At 50.5% G+C, this 19,462-nt stretch overlaps 1 protein-coding gene across 1 annotated transcript; it reads left to right on the top strand.

Moving 5' to 3' along the window:
• Window positions 1-4,731: 4,731 nt before the first annotated feature.
• MOGAT2 (monoacylglycerol O-acyltransferase 2) lies at window positions 4,732-18,013 on the top strand (the record flags this gene model as incomplete). Its single annotated transcript, XM_079708671.1, has 6 exons — window positions 4,732-4,822; window positions 9,563-9,741; window positions 14,617-14,821; window positions 15,135-15,309; window positions 16,243-16,442; window positions 17,859-18,013. The coding sequence occupies 6 exons, from the start codon at window positions 4,732-4,734 to the stop codon at window positions 18,011-18,013; spliced, it is 1,005 nt and encodes a 334-aa protein (XP_079564797.1).
• Between the last annotated feature and the right edge of the window lie 1,449 nt (window positions 18,014-19,462).

The following is a 19,462-nucleotide window of genomic DNA, read 5'->3' as shown; positions in this document are numbered from 1 at the left end:
TTTGCGGTACGCGGGCCTCTCACTTCTGTGGCCTCTCCCGCTGCAAAGCACAGGCTCCGGACGCGCAGGCTCAGCGGCCATGGCTCACGGGCCCAGCTGCTCCGCGGCATGTGGGATCTTCCTGGACCGGGGCACGAACCCACGTCCCCTGCATCGGCAGGCGGACTCTCAACCACTGCGCCACCAGGGAAGCCCTTCCTGTGGTTTCTTTGTTGCTCTTTTGATAGATATTATGATGTGGGAATTTAATTCATTTATTCTTTCTTTCATTTTTATTCACGTGTGTGTTTCCTCAAAATGAACTGTGATTCAACATTTTATGAATTCCAACATTCCAAGAGAGAATTTTGGAAATTGTTGAGATGATTCTACAATGTATATGGAAGAGTAAGGGTAAATTATAGCCTGGACAACTGTAAGACAGAAGAGCAAGGAGGCTTGCCCTCCTAGATATTAGAGCTAAGTAAATAATTAAGATGGTGTGGCACTGGCAGAGATAGATAAACAGACAAGAAAAGAGAATAAAAGCCCGACACAGGCCACAAATGTGTAGAAATCTATTGTATGACAGAGGTGGCACATTACCTCATTGGGGAAGGGGGGGCGGTGAACAAATGGGACTGCACAGAATGGTTCTCATATGTTAAAGATACAATTGGAACCTAACTCATACTGTATAAACATCCAGATGCAGTAAGGACTTACATATGAAAAACAAACAAACTTAAAAAATTTTTTTGATTAATTAATTAATTTTTTGGCTGCTTTGGGTCTTCATTGCTGTGCATGGGCTTTCTCTGGTTGCGGCGAGTGGGAGCTACTCTTCATTGTGGTGCATGGGCTTCTCATTGCGGTGGCTTCTCTTGTTGCGGAGCACGGGCTCTAGAGTGTGCGGGCTTCAGTAGTTGCATCACGTGGGCTCAGTAGTTGTGGCTTGCGGGCTGTAGAGCGCAGGTTCAGTAGTTGTGGCACACGGGCTTAGTTACTCCGTGGCATGTGGGATCTTCCCGGACCAGGGTTTGAACCCGTGTCCCCTGCAGTGGCAGGTGGATTCTTAAGAACTGTGCCACCAAGGAAATCCCAAACTTTAAATTCTTAATGGTAAATATAAGTGGGAAAAGATTTCCTGAATCAGACCAGGCAATGACTATTTAATAAAAGGCTGATGAATATGAATATATTAAAATGTAAAATGTTTGTTCATCCAGTGACACCTTAAAACACAAGCTAAAAATTGGGAGAATAGATTTGCAATAAGTGCGACCTCAAAGGTTAGTAACATGAGTGCATAAAAAACTTCAAATTTAGGCAAAAAGCACAAAAAACACTGTAGAAGAATGGAAGAAAATTAAGAATGAGCTTTTCACAGCAGAGGAAACTCATATGAATAAAGCCATGTGCAACATTCGTGTTCAGGAAATGCAAGATCCCAACCAGATATCACTCTACACACTAGCAAATAATAATAAGTCTGACCACACCAAGGGCCAGAGAGGTTACACGTCTATGGGATCTCACATCTATTTCTGGTGAAGGTATAAACTGGCGCTGCTGTTTTGGGAAAAGTCTGGCACTACTACTGCCAAGCTCCTGCAGTCACATACTCTGACCCAGCAGTCCCTCCAGCTGCTGAGATTCTGGGAGGGAGAAAGGGCACAGTGACAGAGATCAGTGAGAACGCTAATGTCAGAGTCAATCAAAGAGGCTGGCTGTGGGTGTGGAAAGCAGCTTTCCAACGCGAGAGATGTTTAAATCAACAATAGGCTAGAACATGAACCTGACATAAAATCATATCCAAATGGCCAATAAACATATTAAAGTGTGCTCAACCTCTTAGGCATTAGGAAATCACTATAAGCACAATAAAGTATCCCTGCATACTCACTACAATGGCTAAAATGTTGAGAAGGATATAGAGCAACTGGAATTCTCGTGTGGGCCTTGTGGGTGTAAATTTGTACAACCACTTTGGAAAATATGTGCCTTTATACCAGGAGACCCAGCCAGTCTATTCCCAGGCACACACACAACAGAAAAGTATAGAAATGTGTACCACAAGCCAGGTACAGAATGCCTGTACTGCTCTGTGATACATAGGAGAGTTGGAAAGAGAGTAGATCAGAGTTCTCATGAAAAGGAGACATTTTTTTCCTTTCTTTTTATTGTACTATGTGAGACAATGGATGTTAACTAAATCTGTTGTAATCATTCACAATATATGTGAATCAAACCATCATGCTGTATACCTGAAACTTATACAATGATATATGTCAATTTTTTCTCAAAAAAATTGGAAAGAAAAAGAAAAGAGAAAAGAATGCCCATAGCAGCACAATTCACAATAGCCAGAAACAGACAACAGCCCAAATACCTCTCAGCAGTGAAATGGATGAATTCTGGCATATTCACAGAGTGAAGTCCTATATGGCAACGAGAACAAACGTACTACAAACACACACAATTTGGATGACTCTCAAAATATAATCTTGAGCCAAAAGAGACCGTCCCAGAAGGTATATTGTGTAAGGCTCACTTATTATAAAGTTCGAAGCAGAGACGAGGTTGGTGTGAGGGTCGGGGAGGAGAGGAGTGACGGGCAAGGACACGGGTGCTGGTCAGGTTCTATTTGTGCATCAGAGCAGAGGTCACAGCAGTATGTCCACTCTGTGACAATGTATCACTCCTACACTTAGGATTTGTGCCTTTTACTGTATGCTTGATATATTTCAGTTCAAAGTGTACATTTAAATGGAGAGATTTAGGAGAACCGACTGAGAGAGTTGGATGGAGAGGGACAGAAAGAGTCTAGTGTGACTCTAAGGTTTTGGCCTGAGGAACCAGGTCACTGGAGTCCCCTTTCCTGTGATGGCAAACAGCAGAGGAAAGGCCAGCCTGGGCAGGTGAGGGGAGGTCAAGTTCAGTTTTAGACAGGCTGTGATGGAGGTGCTGAGCAGGCTGTCAAGGTAGATGTCAAGTAGCCACCTAGCTAGTCAAGTCTGGAGCCCAGGGGGAAGTCAGGGTTGCAGATGCAGTTTGGAAGTATTTGTCCTGCAGATAGACTCCAAGGCCATGAGCCTGGATGAAGTCTCTGCAGGCGAGAGGGTGGAGAGAAGAGGGAGGTTCCAAGTGAAACCGTGTAACTCAGATTGGGGCTTGAACCTATGGGCTGGAACTTGAACCCAGCCAAAACCCAGATTGGGACTTGAACCCATGGTCTTTTAACTGAGATCACACACCTGGTCTCAGGACTTAATGAAGCTCAGATTCTTGATGTCTCATCGCAGAAAGAATTCAGTGAGAGACAAAGTGATAGGTAAGAAGTGGATTTATTTAGAGAGAAACACTCCACAGATAGAGTGTGGGCCATCTCAGAAGGTGAGAAAGGCCTTGGGATAAACACACTCCACAGACAGAGTGTGAGCCATCTCAGAAGGTGAGAAAGGCACCAAGGTATGGGGTTGTCAGTTTTTATAGGGGTGGGTAATTTCATAGGTTAATGAGTGGGAGGAGTATTTCAGCTATTTTGGGGAAGGGGTGGGGGTTTCCAGAAGTTGGGCCACTGCCTACTTTTTGGCCTTTATGGTTGACCTTGAACTGTCATGGCACCTGTGGGTGTGACAGTTAGCTTGCTGATATGTTACAATGAGTGTATACTGAGGCTCAAGGTCCACTACAGAGACTTCCCTGGTGGTCCAGAGGTTAGGACCCTGCGCTTCCACTGCAGGGGGCACGGGTTCTATCCCTGGTTGGGGAACTAAGATTCCACATGCTGCATGGTGCAGCCAAAATTAAACACACACACACAAGTCTAATGAAACTCGACTCGTCCGCCATCTTGGACTTATTTGGTTCTAATCAGTTTATGTCGTGTCCTCGGGCTATGTCATTCTTTTAAAGGTTGTGCCCTGCCCTCTTCCCTCCTGTTTCACAAGGACTACGTGGGCAAGCCTGGTGAAGGCTAAGAGCCGCAATTAGACCCAGGGGCAGCCAGAGGGGCAGGAAAGAAACCAGGAGAGTGTGGAGTTCACAGGCCAAGTGGTTTCAAGGAGCAGGGAGTGACCAACTGTGTCTAAGGTTGCTGAGAGGTCAAGATGAGAGCTGAGAATGGACCACTGGATTCAGCAGCATGGAGGCCATTGGTGAACTTGTCAAGGGCAGTTCCATGGAGCAATGGCATCTGAAGTCTGGAGGAGGGAGGACAGAATGGGAGGGGAGGATGTGGAATGCAGACAGGGCTCTTCCATGAATAGGGCAGAAGGTGGAGGAGATGGTGGGGCCGAAGGATTTGTAGACAGGAGTTGCTACTGCATGTTTGTGGAGGGGAACAGTGGCAGAAGAGATGAGACAGTTATTGCAGCCATGCCATTGGGTAGGTGAAGAGGGACAGGATTGCCCTATACTCAGTGCTTTATCTGCCAAGTGGAGGGCAAGATTCAAGCAAACAGAGAAAGGCATCTGGCAGATAAGGTTTTGCTTGAGGAGGCAAATGTCCTTCCCTCCCTGCTTCCTTTACCTGGCTCCAGGGCAAGTGGGTTTAAAGCTTTCTACCAGGAAACAGATCCTTGGCAGGGCGGGGACAGGGAGGCGTTGGGCTGGGCAGTGTGGGGTGGGGCACCCTCCTCTCCAGCCACTAACGCTTACTCAACCTCTGGCAGCAGCAAATCCAGTAAGTAGGTGCCTAAGACCACAGCAGAGCTCAGAGAAGACACCGGAATCAACCAAAGAGACAGCATGGTGGAGTTTGCACCCTTGTCCGTGCCATGGGAGCGCAGGATGCAGACCTTTGTGGTCCTGCAGTGGGTTTTCGCCTTTCTGGCTCTGGGTAAGGTGGGCTGGGCTGGGGGGATGGGAGGCCATGGGATTCTTCGTCTCACCTGCTGGTGCCAGACTGGGTAGGGAGTGCTCCCTGCAGGGCTAGTGTTCAGCCTGTACACTGATGCCACTACACTGGCGTTAAACTGTGGACAGACTGGTCAATAGCCATTTCACACACTCACACACAAACATGGGTGCACGTGCACACACACACACACACACACACACAAATACCATACACATACCCCATGTCCTCGCTCAGAAGCTCCCCGAAATTTTGCAGCTAAAGCAAGCCCTCCAGTTCCCTGCCCCTAGCATCCCTGATGATTGACCTGTGTCTCTGCCCTAAGGGTTGTTAAAACATTTAAAATATCCCCGGTTACCCCATTCCATAGATGAGCAGGGAAGCTAATTTGCCTTAAATGTCCAAGGCTGTAGGTCTGGACCCCTCCTACTGCCAGAGGAGGAGAGGGAAGGCAGCAGAGGGAGGAGAGAGGGCTGAGGGCGTGGGAGGAGGTGTGGAACAGGGGCAGGAGGCCACAAGCCAACAAGTAGGCTGGCTCCTGGGCAAAGGGCACTGGGGGCCCAGAGCCAGGTGGGCTGAGGCCCAGGGATTACAGGGGATGAGGGACGTCTTGCCCAGCTGGCCTTGGGAAAGCTTTCCCAGCAGGAGTGTGTCTGACTGTCCGGGCCCACCCCCAGCCCAGCCGGGGACCCTGGCAACGTCAGGAGCAGCACAGGGAGGTCAAGCAGCGCTGGGTCTGGAGCTAGAGGGAGGGTCGCTGAGCAAAGGGATCTGAGCCCACTCGCGCCACGAGCAGGAGCTTGTACCTTGTCCCTTATCCTGGGGACAAAGTGGAGCCCAGGAGGCTTTTTGGTACAGGAGTGACAAGGTCCAATCTGTGTGGGATAGGTCTCAGTGCCTGAAGTCTGTGGATCTGCTGTGTTTGGGGTGTGGGGGGTAGACCAATAGCAGGGAGTAGCCACCAGCTAGATCGGGGTCCCATGTGGCATGGGCCAAATCCAGCCCACTGATTGTTTTTTTTTTCTTCTTCTTTTTTTTTTTTTTTTTTTTGTGTGGTACATGGGCCTCTCACTGTTGTGGCCTCTCCCGTTGCGGAGCACAGGCTCCGGACGCGCAGGCTCAGCGGCCATGGCTCACGGGCCCAGCTGCTCCACGGCATGTGGGATCTTCCCGAACCGGGGCACGAACCCGTGTCCCCTGCATCAGCAGGCGGACTCTCAACCACTGCGCCACCAGGGAAGCCCCTTCCACTGATTGTTTTTGCATTTGTACAGCCCATGAGCCAAGAAGAGTTTTTACATTTTAAATGTTTGCGTAATTCAAATGATTATGTGCCTATGTAATATCCTCCAAGTTGCCCCATATAGCCTCAGAGTCTAAAATATTTACAATCTGGCCCTTTAAGAAAAAGATTGCCTCCCCTGGTCTGGCAGTGAGAGGAAAGAAAGGGCCCCTTTTCAAGGATACTTAGGAGATGAGACCACAGGGTGGGATTTACAGACTGGCAGGAGAGTAAGGGCTTCCAGTGGGGGAGTAAACACCACACATGTTGTGACCGGCTGGCTCATGCTGGACATAGAGCAGGCATTTTGGGGAGGGGCAAAGAAGTGGCCGGAGAGGTCAACCAGGGCCTGTCACTGAGGACTCAGGGCCCAGAAACAAATACTTTCCAGTGGGTTACATGTTTACTCTGTTTCCTTTCCTCTCCTCTATATTTCACACACTCACACAGGAAGAAGGTAAACTCCATTCAAATAGTTGGTCTTGTTCTCAGCTGCATCTCCAGCTCCTAGAAGAGTTGGTGTTGATAAATGTTTATTGAATGAATGAATGTTGGGAGCATGATGTAGACAAAAGAGTAGAATTGAGTGCCAGGTCCCATCCTACTAGCTTGCTGTGGGACCTTAGCCAATTTGCATACCCTCTCTGGGTCTCAGTAAAGTGGGTTCTTACGTTTCTCCCCCTTGGTGTTACAAGGTGAAAGAAGGTGTCTCCCTTCCTAAGGGACTGAAAAGATCCCCTAGTTTGGGTTTTGCCTGCTGACAGGAGTTAAAAAGTGACCTCAGGGTGAGGGGGATGGTGGAGAGTTCTTTCTGTCAAGTGCAAGTTCCTCTTTTGTGGGTTTTTTCCTAACCTTAACATGCTATGTTAGTTACAAAAATGAATACGTGCCGTTGTAACACATCCAAACAAAATATGTATCCTAAAAGTGAAAGACTTCCCCAAATCCTACCCTCCAGGGAGCCACTATTTTATTTATTTATTTATTTATTTATTCATTCATTCATTCATTTTGGGCCGTGCACATCGTGGCTTGTGTGAAAGCAGCCGTGAAAGTGCGGAGTCCTAAGCACTGGACGGCCAGGGAATTCCCTCCAGGGAGCCACTATTAACAACTCGGTTTTATTCTCTAGAGGCGAGGCGGTTTTCTGAAAGGGGGATCGACCCAGGTAGACTTGATTTTGCCCAAGGGCAGAGAGTCCTAGCTGAGGTTCTTTACCATTTTCTCACATTAAATATTTGTTATGTAAATAAAAATGATAAAATCTAAGTCAACTGCCAAGCCATCCTTATCCCTTATCTCCTGGCGTCTGCCTCCTCCCTCCAGATCTGCAGGTGTCCTTCCAGCCTCTATGCATGAGCATCCACAAGGGTGGACATGTTATTCTTCATGCAAATGGTGGCATTTCATTCCCACTCTTCTGCAACTTTCCCTTTCAAGTTTTTTATTAAAAAAAAACCTAAAGGCAAACAAAAAAGTGATCAACTCACCAGGAGTGTCGTTTGTCCTTTTCTGAATCCTCCAGGAATCACAAGGCTGATGTGAGAGCACAGGTTCCAGCAGCCATTGGCCAGCAGGCCTGGGAAGGAGGGGAAATGCCTGGAGGGGAGCTGCCTGCGATGGCAGTGACTCAGGGCTGTCGCTCCTTCCCGCTGTTCAAGAGACGCCAGATGAATGGGTTTGAGTGTGAAGCCTCCCCATTTTTCATTATTAGTGACTAATTAAATGCTATTTTAAAATAAAGTACAGAGGTGGAAGAAACCCAATTGTCCATCGGTCCATTGATGGATGAATGTATAGCAAATGCCGCAAATAACACAATGGAATGTTATTCAGCCATAAAAAGGAAGGAGTTTCTGAAACATACAACAACATGGATGAATCTTGAGGACATTGTGCTAAGTGAGATAAGCCAGTCACACACACACACACATACAAATACTTTATGAGTCCTCTTATGTGAGGTTTGTGGACTAATCAAATTCATGGAGACAGAAAAGAGAATTGTGGTTGCCAGGGGCTGGGGGAGAGGGACATGGGAGTTTTTGTTTAATGGGTACAGAGGTTGTTTGGGAAAATGAAAAGAGTTCTGGGAATGGATGGTCACGATGGTCAATGTGAATGAACTTAATGCCACTGTACACTTAAAAATGGTTCAGATGATAAAGTTTATGTTACGTATATTTTACCACCATAGAAATTTAAAAAAACAAAACAAGTGCCACAAACACAGCACTGGAAAGTCAGCTCCACGAGGGCAGGAATTTTTCTCTGTTGTTCACGGCTGAACCACCAACACCTGGCACATAGGTGTTCTGTGTAAACTGAACATCTGTGAGCCCCAACCTATTTTCTCTGGCTTATGAATTTTACTACTGTTCAGACTGGGTCAAAAGTCCTCTTCTCCTGGAAGCCTGCCAGGAATGACAGACCCAGTCTACCCCACTTTCAGATGCAATACAACCGGAGGCTGACCTTTTTAAGAGTGTGAGTGCATGGTGTTGAGTGGAAGGAATGGGATGGGGAGGGAGAAATATTCTCTGGGAATGATGTTCCATTAGCATCAGGTAAGGGTCAGCCTCATAGACCTCCTGACCCTGAGATGAAGCCAGGATTAGCTTGCCGCAAGGGACTTGGAATCGTAGGTAAGAAGGTGTTTCCTCTCTTGGCCTGGTCCTAGCCATGCTGCACCCCAACCCATGGGCCAGCCACAAGTTGGCCTCTTCCTTCCTGCCTCCTTCACCAGGAAAGGGCATGGCAGGCAGAGGAAGCAGCATAATCAAAAGCTAAGAGATTGAAGGAACTCAATCTCTCAGTGTAGGTACACTGAGCAGTTTCATGTGGCCGGAGCATGGGGTGCACGTGGGTGAGTGAGGGTAGAGTGGGAGGGGGATCAGACCAGCTGTGGGGAGCCTGAGTGCCAGGCTGAGCTACCTGGGCTGTTTTTAAAGTTATGAGAAAGCCATGGAAGGACTTTAATTAGAGGGGGGATCTGGCAGGATTTATCTATGGAAAGATGGGCGAGAGTGGACAGAGAGAGGGCTGGGCAGAGAGAATGTCTCCTTTTTCTCTGAGGGCCCAAAGGGTGGAAACGAGAAACAGTTAAACCAGTCACTTCTCCCCCAGGCATTTATTGAGCACTTGGTGAATATAGATACTTAACTGGACAGAGAGGGGGTGGAGGGGGAAGACTGGAGTGAATGAGGCAGCCTGGTGCAGTGGGAAAAAGTGAGTTTGGAGTTAGGCCTACCTGGCTTCAAATCCAGGCTCCCAGTATGACACTGGATGGGCTGCATTCCTTCCTCTTTGAAGGCAGGGGAGGCTGACCCCTTCTCCCTGGGGTGAGGGCTGGACAGGACAGTGCTGCTAGTGCTGGGCATTGGGGTAGAAATCCTTCCTTCACCCCTCTGACCACTGATGGTTCCTGCTTCCCTCCCCAGCCCAGATCTGCATTGTGGTCTTCATAGGTCTCCTGTTCACAAGATTCTGGATCTTCAGTATCCTGTATGCAACCTGGTGGTACCTGGACCGAGACAAGCCATGGCAGGGGGGCAGGCGCATTGAGGCCTTAAGGCGCTGGGTCGTATGGAAGTACATGAAGGACTATTTCCCCATCTCAGTGAGTAATGGGGCTGGCTGGGGTGTGGCCAGGACCGTAGTGCCCCACGTGTCCGTGGGGAAGTGCGGCCCTGTGTGCAGTGAGCAGAATACTGGGCTGGGAGGTAGGAGCCAGGCTTCCACCACTATGTGGCCTGGGGAAGAGTCCAGCTTCTGTCTGGCCATGGTTTCCCACCTGCAGGGATATGGGGCAAGTATGAGGACTGATGAATGAACAGGATTTGAAGGAGCTCTGTGGGCCATGTAGTGTGACACACATATGTATCTTATAGGTATAAACCCCTCAGTAGCCATGCCTGGGGGTGAAGGTAATAAACTTAAGGTCCTAAGAGACCCTCTAGCCCCACACTTCATAAGATGAGGAGACTAACCCCTAGAGAGGGACAAGGATGTGATCAAGTTCACATACAAACGCTTTTACTGATTTAAAGTTTGTACATTAAGTCAGTTTAAAGGGACAGGGGAGAGGACCCTGAACTTGTTCTCAGATTCTGCCCCTCACTCTGGTATGTTAGGCATCCTTGGACAAGGCCTTGCCCCATTCTAAATCTTAGTTTACAAATGTATCCAGTGAGCACACTGATCCTTCCCACTTGAGTGCTTTTGAATCTCTGACTTTCAGACTCAGGGCACCTCATGGCCTTTTGGACACTTGACCCTGGACCCAAAGTTCCGTCCTGAGTGGAGCAGAATCCTTGATTGAGTGAACTGACCTTGGCTCCTTTCCTGAATCCCAGACAGACTAAAGCCTTGGGTATAAGCAGCTGGGCAGGGATGATTTATTGTCCAGATAGGATAGGGAAGGCAATGGGGACTCAGAGAGGTGCCAGACAGGGGCAGGTGGCCCTCCTCTGGAAACAAGAGAGAAGAAACATATAGAGTGTGGCCTCTGGAGCTAAACAGACTAGGTTCTATTATCATTTCTGCAACATACAAGTGGCGTGACCTTGGGTGAGTTACACAGTCTCTCTGAGCCTCAGTTTCCTCATATGTAAAGTGGAGATGATGCCACATACATCATTGGGTTGTGTGGATTCCATGAGACAGCAAGTAAAGCACTTTGTATGTTCTCAGTAAACTAGTAGTTTGTAGTATTTTCCTGAATTGCTGGGGATTCTGGGGAGATGTGGGCATAGCTATGGGTCTAGGGAGAACCCACACCTGCATGGCTTCTCCCACCCCAATCTGGGAGCCCCACCTCTTCCTGGCCCTCCAGAAATTAGGTCCCCAGCTGGTAAAGCGATAGGGAATGGAGGAAACAGGCTCAAAGAGGGTAAACAGCTTGGCCACGTCATGAGCCCTCAGCAGCAGAGTCAGAGTTCCTGCCTTGCTCCCTTCTGATAGTTCTGGAGCCCAGCAAGGACTAGCAAAGGCTGGGCAACAGCTCGGGTGCAGGAGCCCTTAGCATCCAGTGAGCAGGGCCTCCTGGGCAAAGGGAAAGGGTGGGATGGGGCAGGGCAAGGCAGGGCAACAGGGCAGGGGCTGGGCAGAGGGCAGGAAGTGGGCTGGGCAGAGGGCAGGAAGTTGGCTGGCAGAGGCTTCCATGCTCATTAGGGGTGATTGATGTTGAAGGGCAGAGCGAGTGGGCAGTGCTGAGCCAACCTGAGGTGCCCGGGTGGGGGCAGTCTTCCTCGACCCCATATCTGCTTCCTCTGCAGGGTGCCCTCCCAGGACCTTGTCAGCAGAAACGAGCAGGGTTTGCTGGGTCCCGAGGGAAGCCATGGGAATGTTATGGGCAGAGTCCCTCATCCCCACCCCAGGACTTCTGAGCTTTGAGATTCTGAATTCCCATCCCTCCCTCTCCTCTTCCCAGGCTCACTCTTCTGTGCCAGGAAGGCCAGAGTTTCCATGGGAAAGTATGGCCTGTAGCCTGAGAGTGTTTGTGACATCAGCTACCAGGCCAAGGAAAACTATAAGTGGTTTCTGGCCTCAAGTAGAGCTTTGTAGATTCTGGCTCTGTGGTCTCACTCCACACTGTGAGCTAAATCCTGAGTCCACCAGGGAAGGAAAGGCGGCCTGCGAAGGGAAGAGCGCAAGCTCAGGCCCGGACGCCTGCCACTGCATGGTTTCTGAGCAATAGTGTGACTAAAGCAGAAGGTGCACCTGGGGATGAGGCAGGAGAGGTTTTTCGGGATAAGGTAACGGAGGCCAGTGCAGGCCATTACACAGAACTGGAGCTCTTCAACTGAAAGCTCTCCAGGGGGCTGTCTTCCTGACATCCCGCGACCTCCAAAGGACAGCCTCTGGCTCTCTTTACAGCTGGAGCTGCTGACAGTTGTGGAACCTGATGCTGAGCAGCTCTGTGCCTGTCTTATCCGCCATCCTCCTGCTCCTCCAGCCAGTTAGCCCCCCAGGAGGGTTTCTCAATCCTGGCACTACTGACACTGGACTTGTTTTGCAGAAATTCCATGTGCACAGTGTTCAGGATTGTTGCCCACTGCAGGCCTGTGGCATCACCACCTGCAGAGGGCGGGCAGTACCACCAAGAGGCCTGCAGGGAGTGGGAAGATGAGCACTTTGACTCGCCTGTCCTGGGCTGGGAGCCTGCGGATTCTGGACCCCACCACCTCCCTGGAGACCCTCCTACGCTTCCACACACTTTCAAAGCGCAGGCCCTGCAGGGATCTTGGGGTGGCCAGGAGGCAGGGGGTCCTGGATAAGGAGTCCCCACTCTGCTGGAGCTCCCCACATTCACAAGCCTCTGCCTTCCCTGTCAAATGCATGTAGATCCCTGAGCTGCTATCAGTTCTTACTGTGATTTTACGAACTAGCATCTAGTTATGAATTTCAAGCAAAATTAGGGCACAGTCTCTGTGTCTTGGAGCTTTCCAACCTCACCCTTAGCCTTCCTAAAGGGCTAATGGTGGAGAATCAGGCAACATATCCCCCAGGAGGAGCTGTCTCCACCTCCTGTTACCCTTCTCGGCACAGCTGGTGACGTTCTGCGCGCATCGTCTTGCTCTTTGCTTTTTCACCCGACAAGCAATTGTGGCATCTTCCCATATCAGGACAGGAAGAGCTATGTCGTACATCCCTATGGCTACACAGTGGCCCATGAGGGAATGTTCCATAATTTGTCTAAATGGGCCCTGTTTATGGACATCTGAGTGGATGCCAAGTTTTGGTATTGCTTAGAATGATGCTTCAGTTAATAATCTTGTTCAGATGTCATTTTGCACAAGTATGAGAAATTCTGTAGCTAAATTCCTCAGCAGTGGAGTTGCTGGCCTAAAAGGTCAGTTATGTTTTTCAATTGTAATATTGATAAATACTGCCTCATAGCGTTTAGGCATGTTGTACAAAATTATTTTCCCACTAGCTGAGAAAGAGAATTCATAAGCAAGTGCTTCAGTGCGGGGAGCCAGGTATGTTTTTCAAGAAACACACCGAGATGGGTTCCTAAGGAAACACCTTTCCCAATGAGAATAACCAGAATTATCTCTGCTTGTCCTTATTTTCATGTCCAATAAATCCCCACTGAATGAGTGGAAGAGGTTTGTCCTCATCTTGGAAGCAATGGCACCTCCACCTATGGTCCCCTCAGCCTTTCTGCAAAGGGTCAAGGGTAACCAGAGGGCATACTGGGGGGTGGGGATTTGCGGAGATCAAGTCCAGGTCAAGGACAGGACAATTTGGGGCTGTTCAGCTTGGGTAGGGCAGACAGGATCAGACCCCCATTGCTACCCCTTGGGTCCCACCAGGCTGCTCTGAGAGCAGGCAGCCAGGCCTCTGGGGCCCGAAGGCAACAAGAATCCTCAGGGTCATTCTGAAAATTTCAGCTTGGTGACAGGATGAACTTTCATGGTGCCAAAGCTGAGCCAGAGTGGAATGGACTGCTGACGCCTGGAAATGCAAATTGCAAGGCCTGTGCAGAATTGTCAGGGAGCTTCCTGCCAGGGGCTTAGGGCTTGGGCCAGGGGCCTCAGGGCCTCCAACTCTGATGGCTGTGCCTCCCAGATAACAGGGCTCTGTAGAGGGCAGGCCCGGCAGTTACTGGCAGAGTGGAGAAGGGGTTGGTCACACACACAATCAGTGCCCCGGCAGTAATCTTTGCACACTGAAGCCTGTCCAGTAAATGGCGGAGCAGCATTTGTTAACTCAGCTCTTCTCCTTCTACCTTCATGCCACTTTGCCTGGAAGCTGCTAATGACAAACAGCTCTCCTCTCCCACTCCCTCTACAATATCTAGTGGTCTCCCCGGCACCCTCCATGCTGCAGGACTGACCAGACCAGGGCAGAGCTGCCAATGGGCGCAGGGGAAGAGGTGGGTGGATGGCAACGAAGGTCTGACATGGGGGGAGCAGAGAACCACCAGGGAGACATTTGCATTGTACAGAGGGTTAAACAGGACTTGGGCCAGTCTCCAGGTCTGCATGCTCTTTCAACCACCCCTGACATATCTTGCAAATGCTCACTCCCAGGTCCTAAGCGCCAAATTTTCTCATAGGGGGTTTTGTTAAAATAGGGCTCTTCAAGCATAGTGGCACCCCTGTGTGGCCCTTGATGGTGTATGAACTATACCAGTTATAATTCAATGTATCAATTATGATTATCCTGTCCTGTAGTCTTGGTAATTCCATGGCAGTCACGGACCTGAGCTTCTCAGCAGTCCTGGGAGGTAGGTGGGACAGGATCAAACGTCCGCATTTGATCAATTAAAAGCCAGAGAGGGAAGCAGTTTGTCCGAAGCCAGCAGCAAGTCCGAGACACAGATGGCACCACGGTCTCCCTAGATGCATTCAAACGTATATCTCCATCTTCATAAGAACCTGAGGCTCAGAGAGGGGGAGCAAGTTGCTCAAGGTCACACTGGTGATGGCAGAATCAGGGAGGGCCTGAGATCCAGCCCCCACTCACCAGGTTGCTGTCCCTGCAGCTGGTCAAGACTGTGGAGCTGGACCCCTCCCGGAACTACCTCGCTGGCTTCCACCCCCATGGGGTCCTGGCAGCTGGAGCTTTTACCAACCTGTGCACCGAGAGCACCGGTTTTTCTTCACTGTTCCCCGGCATCCGCCCACATCTGATGATGCTGAACTTGTGGTTCTGGACCCCTTTCTTCAGGGATTACGTCCTGTCAGGGGGTGAGTCTTCCCACCCCTGGGTAGCCCAGGGAGATGAGGGCTGGAGGCATGGAGGAGGGATTTTAAGGAGGACTTCTAACAATTCTGTACTTAATCCAAGAACATGTGTAGTGGAGAAGGAGGCTAGACCCAAGGAAGCACTTCCCACAGCTCCATGCCCAGCAAAGAGCTCGGCAAGGGGTTGGGAAGAGGGGGAGGACACAGTCCCAGTCCTCAGGGAACTCCCAGTTGCGGGGGGGTGGAGCCCAGAGCACATCCTCCTCCACCATCCCTGCCCCCTTCACACCATACTTGACCTTCTTCCTCTCCCCAGGGCTGGTCTCAGCAGACAAGGAGAGCGCCGCTTACATTCTGAACAGGAAGGGAGGTGGCAGTCTGCTGGCCGTCATTGTTGGGGGCGCCCAAGAGGCACTGAACGCTAGGCCTGGAGCCTACAGGCTGTTGCTGCGGAACCGCAAGGGCTTCATCAGGCTCGCCCTGATGCACGGGTATCGGGGGAGAGGGCTCTCGTTCAGTTGGAGATTGGCAAGGATTGTATTTTAGTGGGAAGACAGCAGAAATTAATGCAGATCCTATTTTGGCAGGGAGATTTTTTTTTAAATTAATTTATTTAATTTATTTATTTTTGGCTGCGTTGGGTCTTTGTTGCTGCACATGGGCTTTCTCTATTTGCGGCGAGCAGGGGCTACTCTTCATTGCGGCACGCAGGCTTCTCATTGTGGAGCACGGGCTCTAGGTGCCCGGGCTTCAGTAGTTGTGGCGCATGGGCTTAGGTGCTCCGAGGCATGTGGGATCTTCCCAGACCAGGGCTTGAACCCGTGTTCCCTGCATTGGCAGGTGGATTCTTAACCACTGTGCCACCAGGGAAGCCCTGGCAGGGAGATTCTCAGTCCATTCACAGTGAAGATTCTGTGTTGGTGACGATGTACTGTCTCCTTCCCAAATACCCAGAGAAGAGTCTAGAAGGGAGATTTGGTGATTAAAGGGACTAAGTGTCAAGGGTCATACTGCTGAAAGCCGGCATTAGATCTGAGACGGAGGGGATCTGGGAGAATGGAGTTTGGGGCATTGTTTAGAACTATTCTCCTACCTTGGAGCGTCTTTGAAGAATACAAGCTAACTGAGGAAGGTGAGACTTTTCCAAAGTTTGCAAATGTTTTTTTATCTGGGAGGACTCTCTGCAGCATTCTAGTCTCCCTGTCATGTTACAACTGCCAGGCAGTGGTCCTGAGAGGAGCTGGGACCTGCCCACAATCACAAAGCAAGGCCATAGCAGGACTGGGAGACACCAGAGGCCTCCTACTTCCATCCCAGGGCTCTGTTCTCTACCCCAATTCCTGGTCACTGGGTCCCTGCAGGAAGCTAGGTGACAAGCTTGCACCTTCTTGCACCTCCTAACCCTCTCTCCTGTCTCCCTCCAGGGCAGCTCTGGTGCCGATCTTCTCCTTTGGGGAGAATGACCTATTTGACCAGGTGGACAACTCTCCTGGCTCCTGGTTGCGCCAGACCCAGAACCGACTGCAGAAGATCATGGGAGTCTCCCTCCCGCTCTTCCATGGCCGTGGTGTCTTCCAGTACAGCTTTGGTCTTATGCCCTACCGCAAGCCCATCACCACCGTGGGTGAGCCAAGACCCAGGCTGGGATGGGGAAGCCTACAGGGCAAGGGGCCCAGGCCATGTGCTGCAAGGGGACATGCACATGGGCCAGACACATCTTTGACCTTGTGGAACTCACATTCTAGACTGGGAAACAGTTACGCAGGAAGATATAAGGCAGTCTGGGAGGAGGACTCTAACAGAGACACAAAGAACAGTAGCCACTACTGAGTACCGAGCACCTGCTGTGTGCCAGGCACTGGACTGGCTTCTAACATGCAGCAGCTCAGGTATCCCAACAACCTTGGAGGCAGGGACTATCATCCCCATTTCACTGATGGCAAACTGAGACTCAGAGAAGTTAAATCATTTCCAAAAGAAAACCCTGCCCTTGAGTAAATAAGTTGAGGTTTGGCCAGGATCTATTTGACTTTTTTATTACACCAAAGAAGGAGGGTTTAATTCTGACCAGATGATCTCATAAGGCTTATTGGAGAAGATGGATACAAGGGAAGGGCATTCCAGGTGTTAGAATTGTGTGTAGAGTAGCAATCAGAAGGCTATGAAAGAAAGCCTGAGGGATTTTCCTGTAAATAATGGGCATGGGCTTCAGTGCATGGACTTAGCACCGTCTTTCCAGCTATTTGGACAGCTCATTTGCTTTCTTCTTGGATTCCACCTAGGTTCCAATGGCAAAGCTTGTAGAGAGAGGTCTGTTCATCTCCAGCCACCCAATCATTTCTTAGTTGAGTACAGACTTGGTCAGCGCCCTACACCATGGCTTTCCCTGGGTTGTGTGGTAATATTTTCATGAATATAATTCACAAGTGATGCCTCCAGAGCCATTCCCAAGAGAAGAACACATAGCAGCTTCTTCCTGAGCCAGGCAGAACCAGAGGAAGGAGGTAGATAGGGCCTCCCTATCCCTCCCTAGAAAGGGGGCACTGCAGGCCAGCATGGAGAGAGAGGGGGGAAGAAGGGCTCTTGGGCTGTGGGCCGCCTCCCTGCAAGACATACAGGTGCTTCCCATCAACAGTATCTGAGACTCCCAGAGCCACCTGGCCTGGAGGTTAAGAGCACACCCCCAGGGTTTACCACCTGGCACTGATTCTTCCTGGCTATGTGACCTTGAACAAGTTACTTAACCTCCTTGAGCCTCATTGCCTGACCTGTCAAACAGGAATATTAGCAGGTTCTATCCATATAGGATTGTTAGGACGATAATAGGAGCTATTGCTTGTAATGCCAGCTGGTGGTATTGTAAATATATCAGAATCTTGGAGTTGCCCTAACATCTTAGAACTTATCACCCAAAATAGAATTGAAAGTGAGACAATAAGAGCACTTTCCTGCACGGATGACCATTGTGGTGTGAACCCCAAGCGCACTGCAGCTCTGGTGGTTCCTGCTCTGGGCCACCTCACTCCTTTGTGTCTTGCAGTGGGGACGCCCATCGAGGTGCAGAAGACGCCGTGTCCCTCACAGGAAGAGGTGGACAGGCTGCACCAGCGCTACATGAATGAGCTAAGCAACCTCTTCGAAGCCCACAAGCTCAAGTACAACGTCCCCAGTGACCAACACTTGGAATTCTGCTAGTGCCTCCCCAGAGGAGGGGCTGCCCCAAAGGGCAGGGCTGGCATTAGGGAGAATGGAGGGAGGGGCTGTGATCCCAGAAGGCTTCGCGGAGGTGTCCATTGAACACATCTCCAAAGCCTTCGATGACTCCTGCGTTTCTAACCCATGCCAGGCCCCGAGTCACAACTGGCAACATGGCAGAGGAGACCAGACTCTGGCATCGGTGATTTGCACTCCTGCTGTGACCCCTCTGCAAGGAGCCCTCTCCTTGGTCTGCCCACCTGAGAAATGGGAGAGATGCTAGGAGGGAATAATGTCCGGGTTCTCCGTCTTCTGTGGTCCTGTCGCTCAGCGGGCAGGAAAAATTACCAGGTTTTTCTTCCTCTGCCTTGAGTGACAGCTGCAAGAAGCCACCAGCTGCAGCCCTTTCTCCTACAATTTCCCTCATCCTGCATCCTGCCTGTCCCAGCTCCTCCCTCCCTGAGCTGGAGAGGAAGGTGAGGCCACAAAGCCCCTGCACTCACCGTGGGCACCTTTGAGTTTCTGAGTCCTCTGAGCCCTGAAATGGCAGCCAGAGGGGCCCAGAAGGTAGGGAAGGAGAATTGCACTCTGTCATCGGCTGAATGACCGGGAGCGGACTTCTTCGCCCTCCTTCTGAGTCTCAGTTCCCCCGAGTGACTAGGATGACCTCTGATCTCAGCTCTGACGTCACATGGGCTGAGAGCTCCGTGAGGCAACTCCTACTCCATCCTTTGTAAGTTCAGCCCTGACCTTGGTATTAAAAATGGGCTCCATAAATGTCAATTCATCAAATGAAAGATTCTATTTTACTTTTTTTCTCATCCTCCCCACTTCCACCTGGGAGCGCTGGTCAAAGCCTCACCTTTGCCCCCCAGCCTGGCCCCCCAGCCCTGCTGCCCTGTCTCCCCTTCCCAGATGGTGGATCAGATGGGCCAGAGAATGGCATGTCGCCTCTTCCTCACTGAACAGTCAACTCCAGCTTACCTCCTGTGACCTGTTCTGTTGGAAACAAGGGGGATGTTATGTAAAGACACTGGGCAGACCAGCCAGAGAATGAAGGCCCTCAGGGTTGGGCAGAGCTCCGGTCTTCTCCTGAAATCAGGCTGCCCTTTGACCTGGGAGAAGTTCTCAGTCATCATTATCCGCCGGGGACAAAGAGCCTGCTGGGGCCCAGCCTGATGACACAGCTTGCCGGTGCCGGTGACGGGTGGGACAGGGGTCAGCCAGCACAGCTCTGCCAGCAGCCACGTGGCCCGGCCCAGCCTCACCCTCTCAGGGGGACTGGGCTTTGCTAGGTATCCAGAGGGGGCGAGGCGGAAACATGGGGGCTGCTGAGCGAGCAAAGCAGAGAGGAGGGAGGGGTAGGGCACATGTGGGGGAGAATTACTGGGGAGAGTCAGGGTCAAGGTGAGGTTTAGGGAACAGGAGGCTGAGGTTTAGGCCTTTGTG

This window comes from Hyperoodon ampullatus, assembly GCF_949752795.1.
Source record: "Hyperoodon ampullatus genome assembly, chromosome: 7".
Classification (NCBI taxonomy): domain Eukaryota; kingdom Metazoa; phylum Chordata; class Mammalia; order Artiodactyla; family Ziphiidae; genus Hyperoodon; species Hyperoodon ampullatus.
The sequence above is the reverse complement of the archived record's forward strand: the minus strand, read 5'-3'. Positions and strand labels throughout refer to the sequence as shown.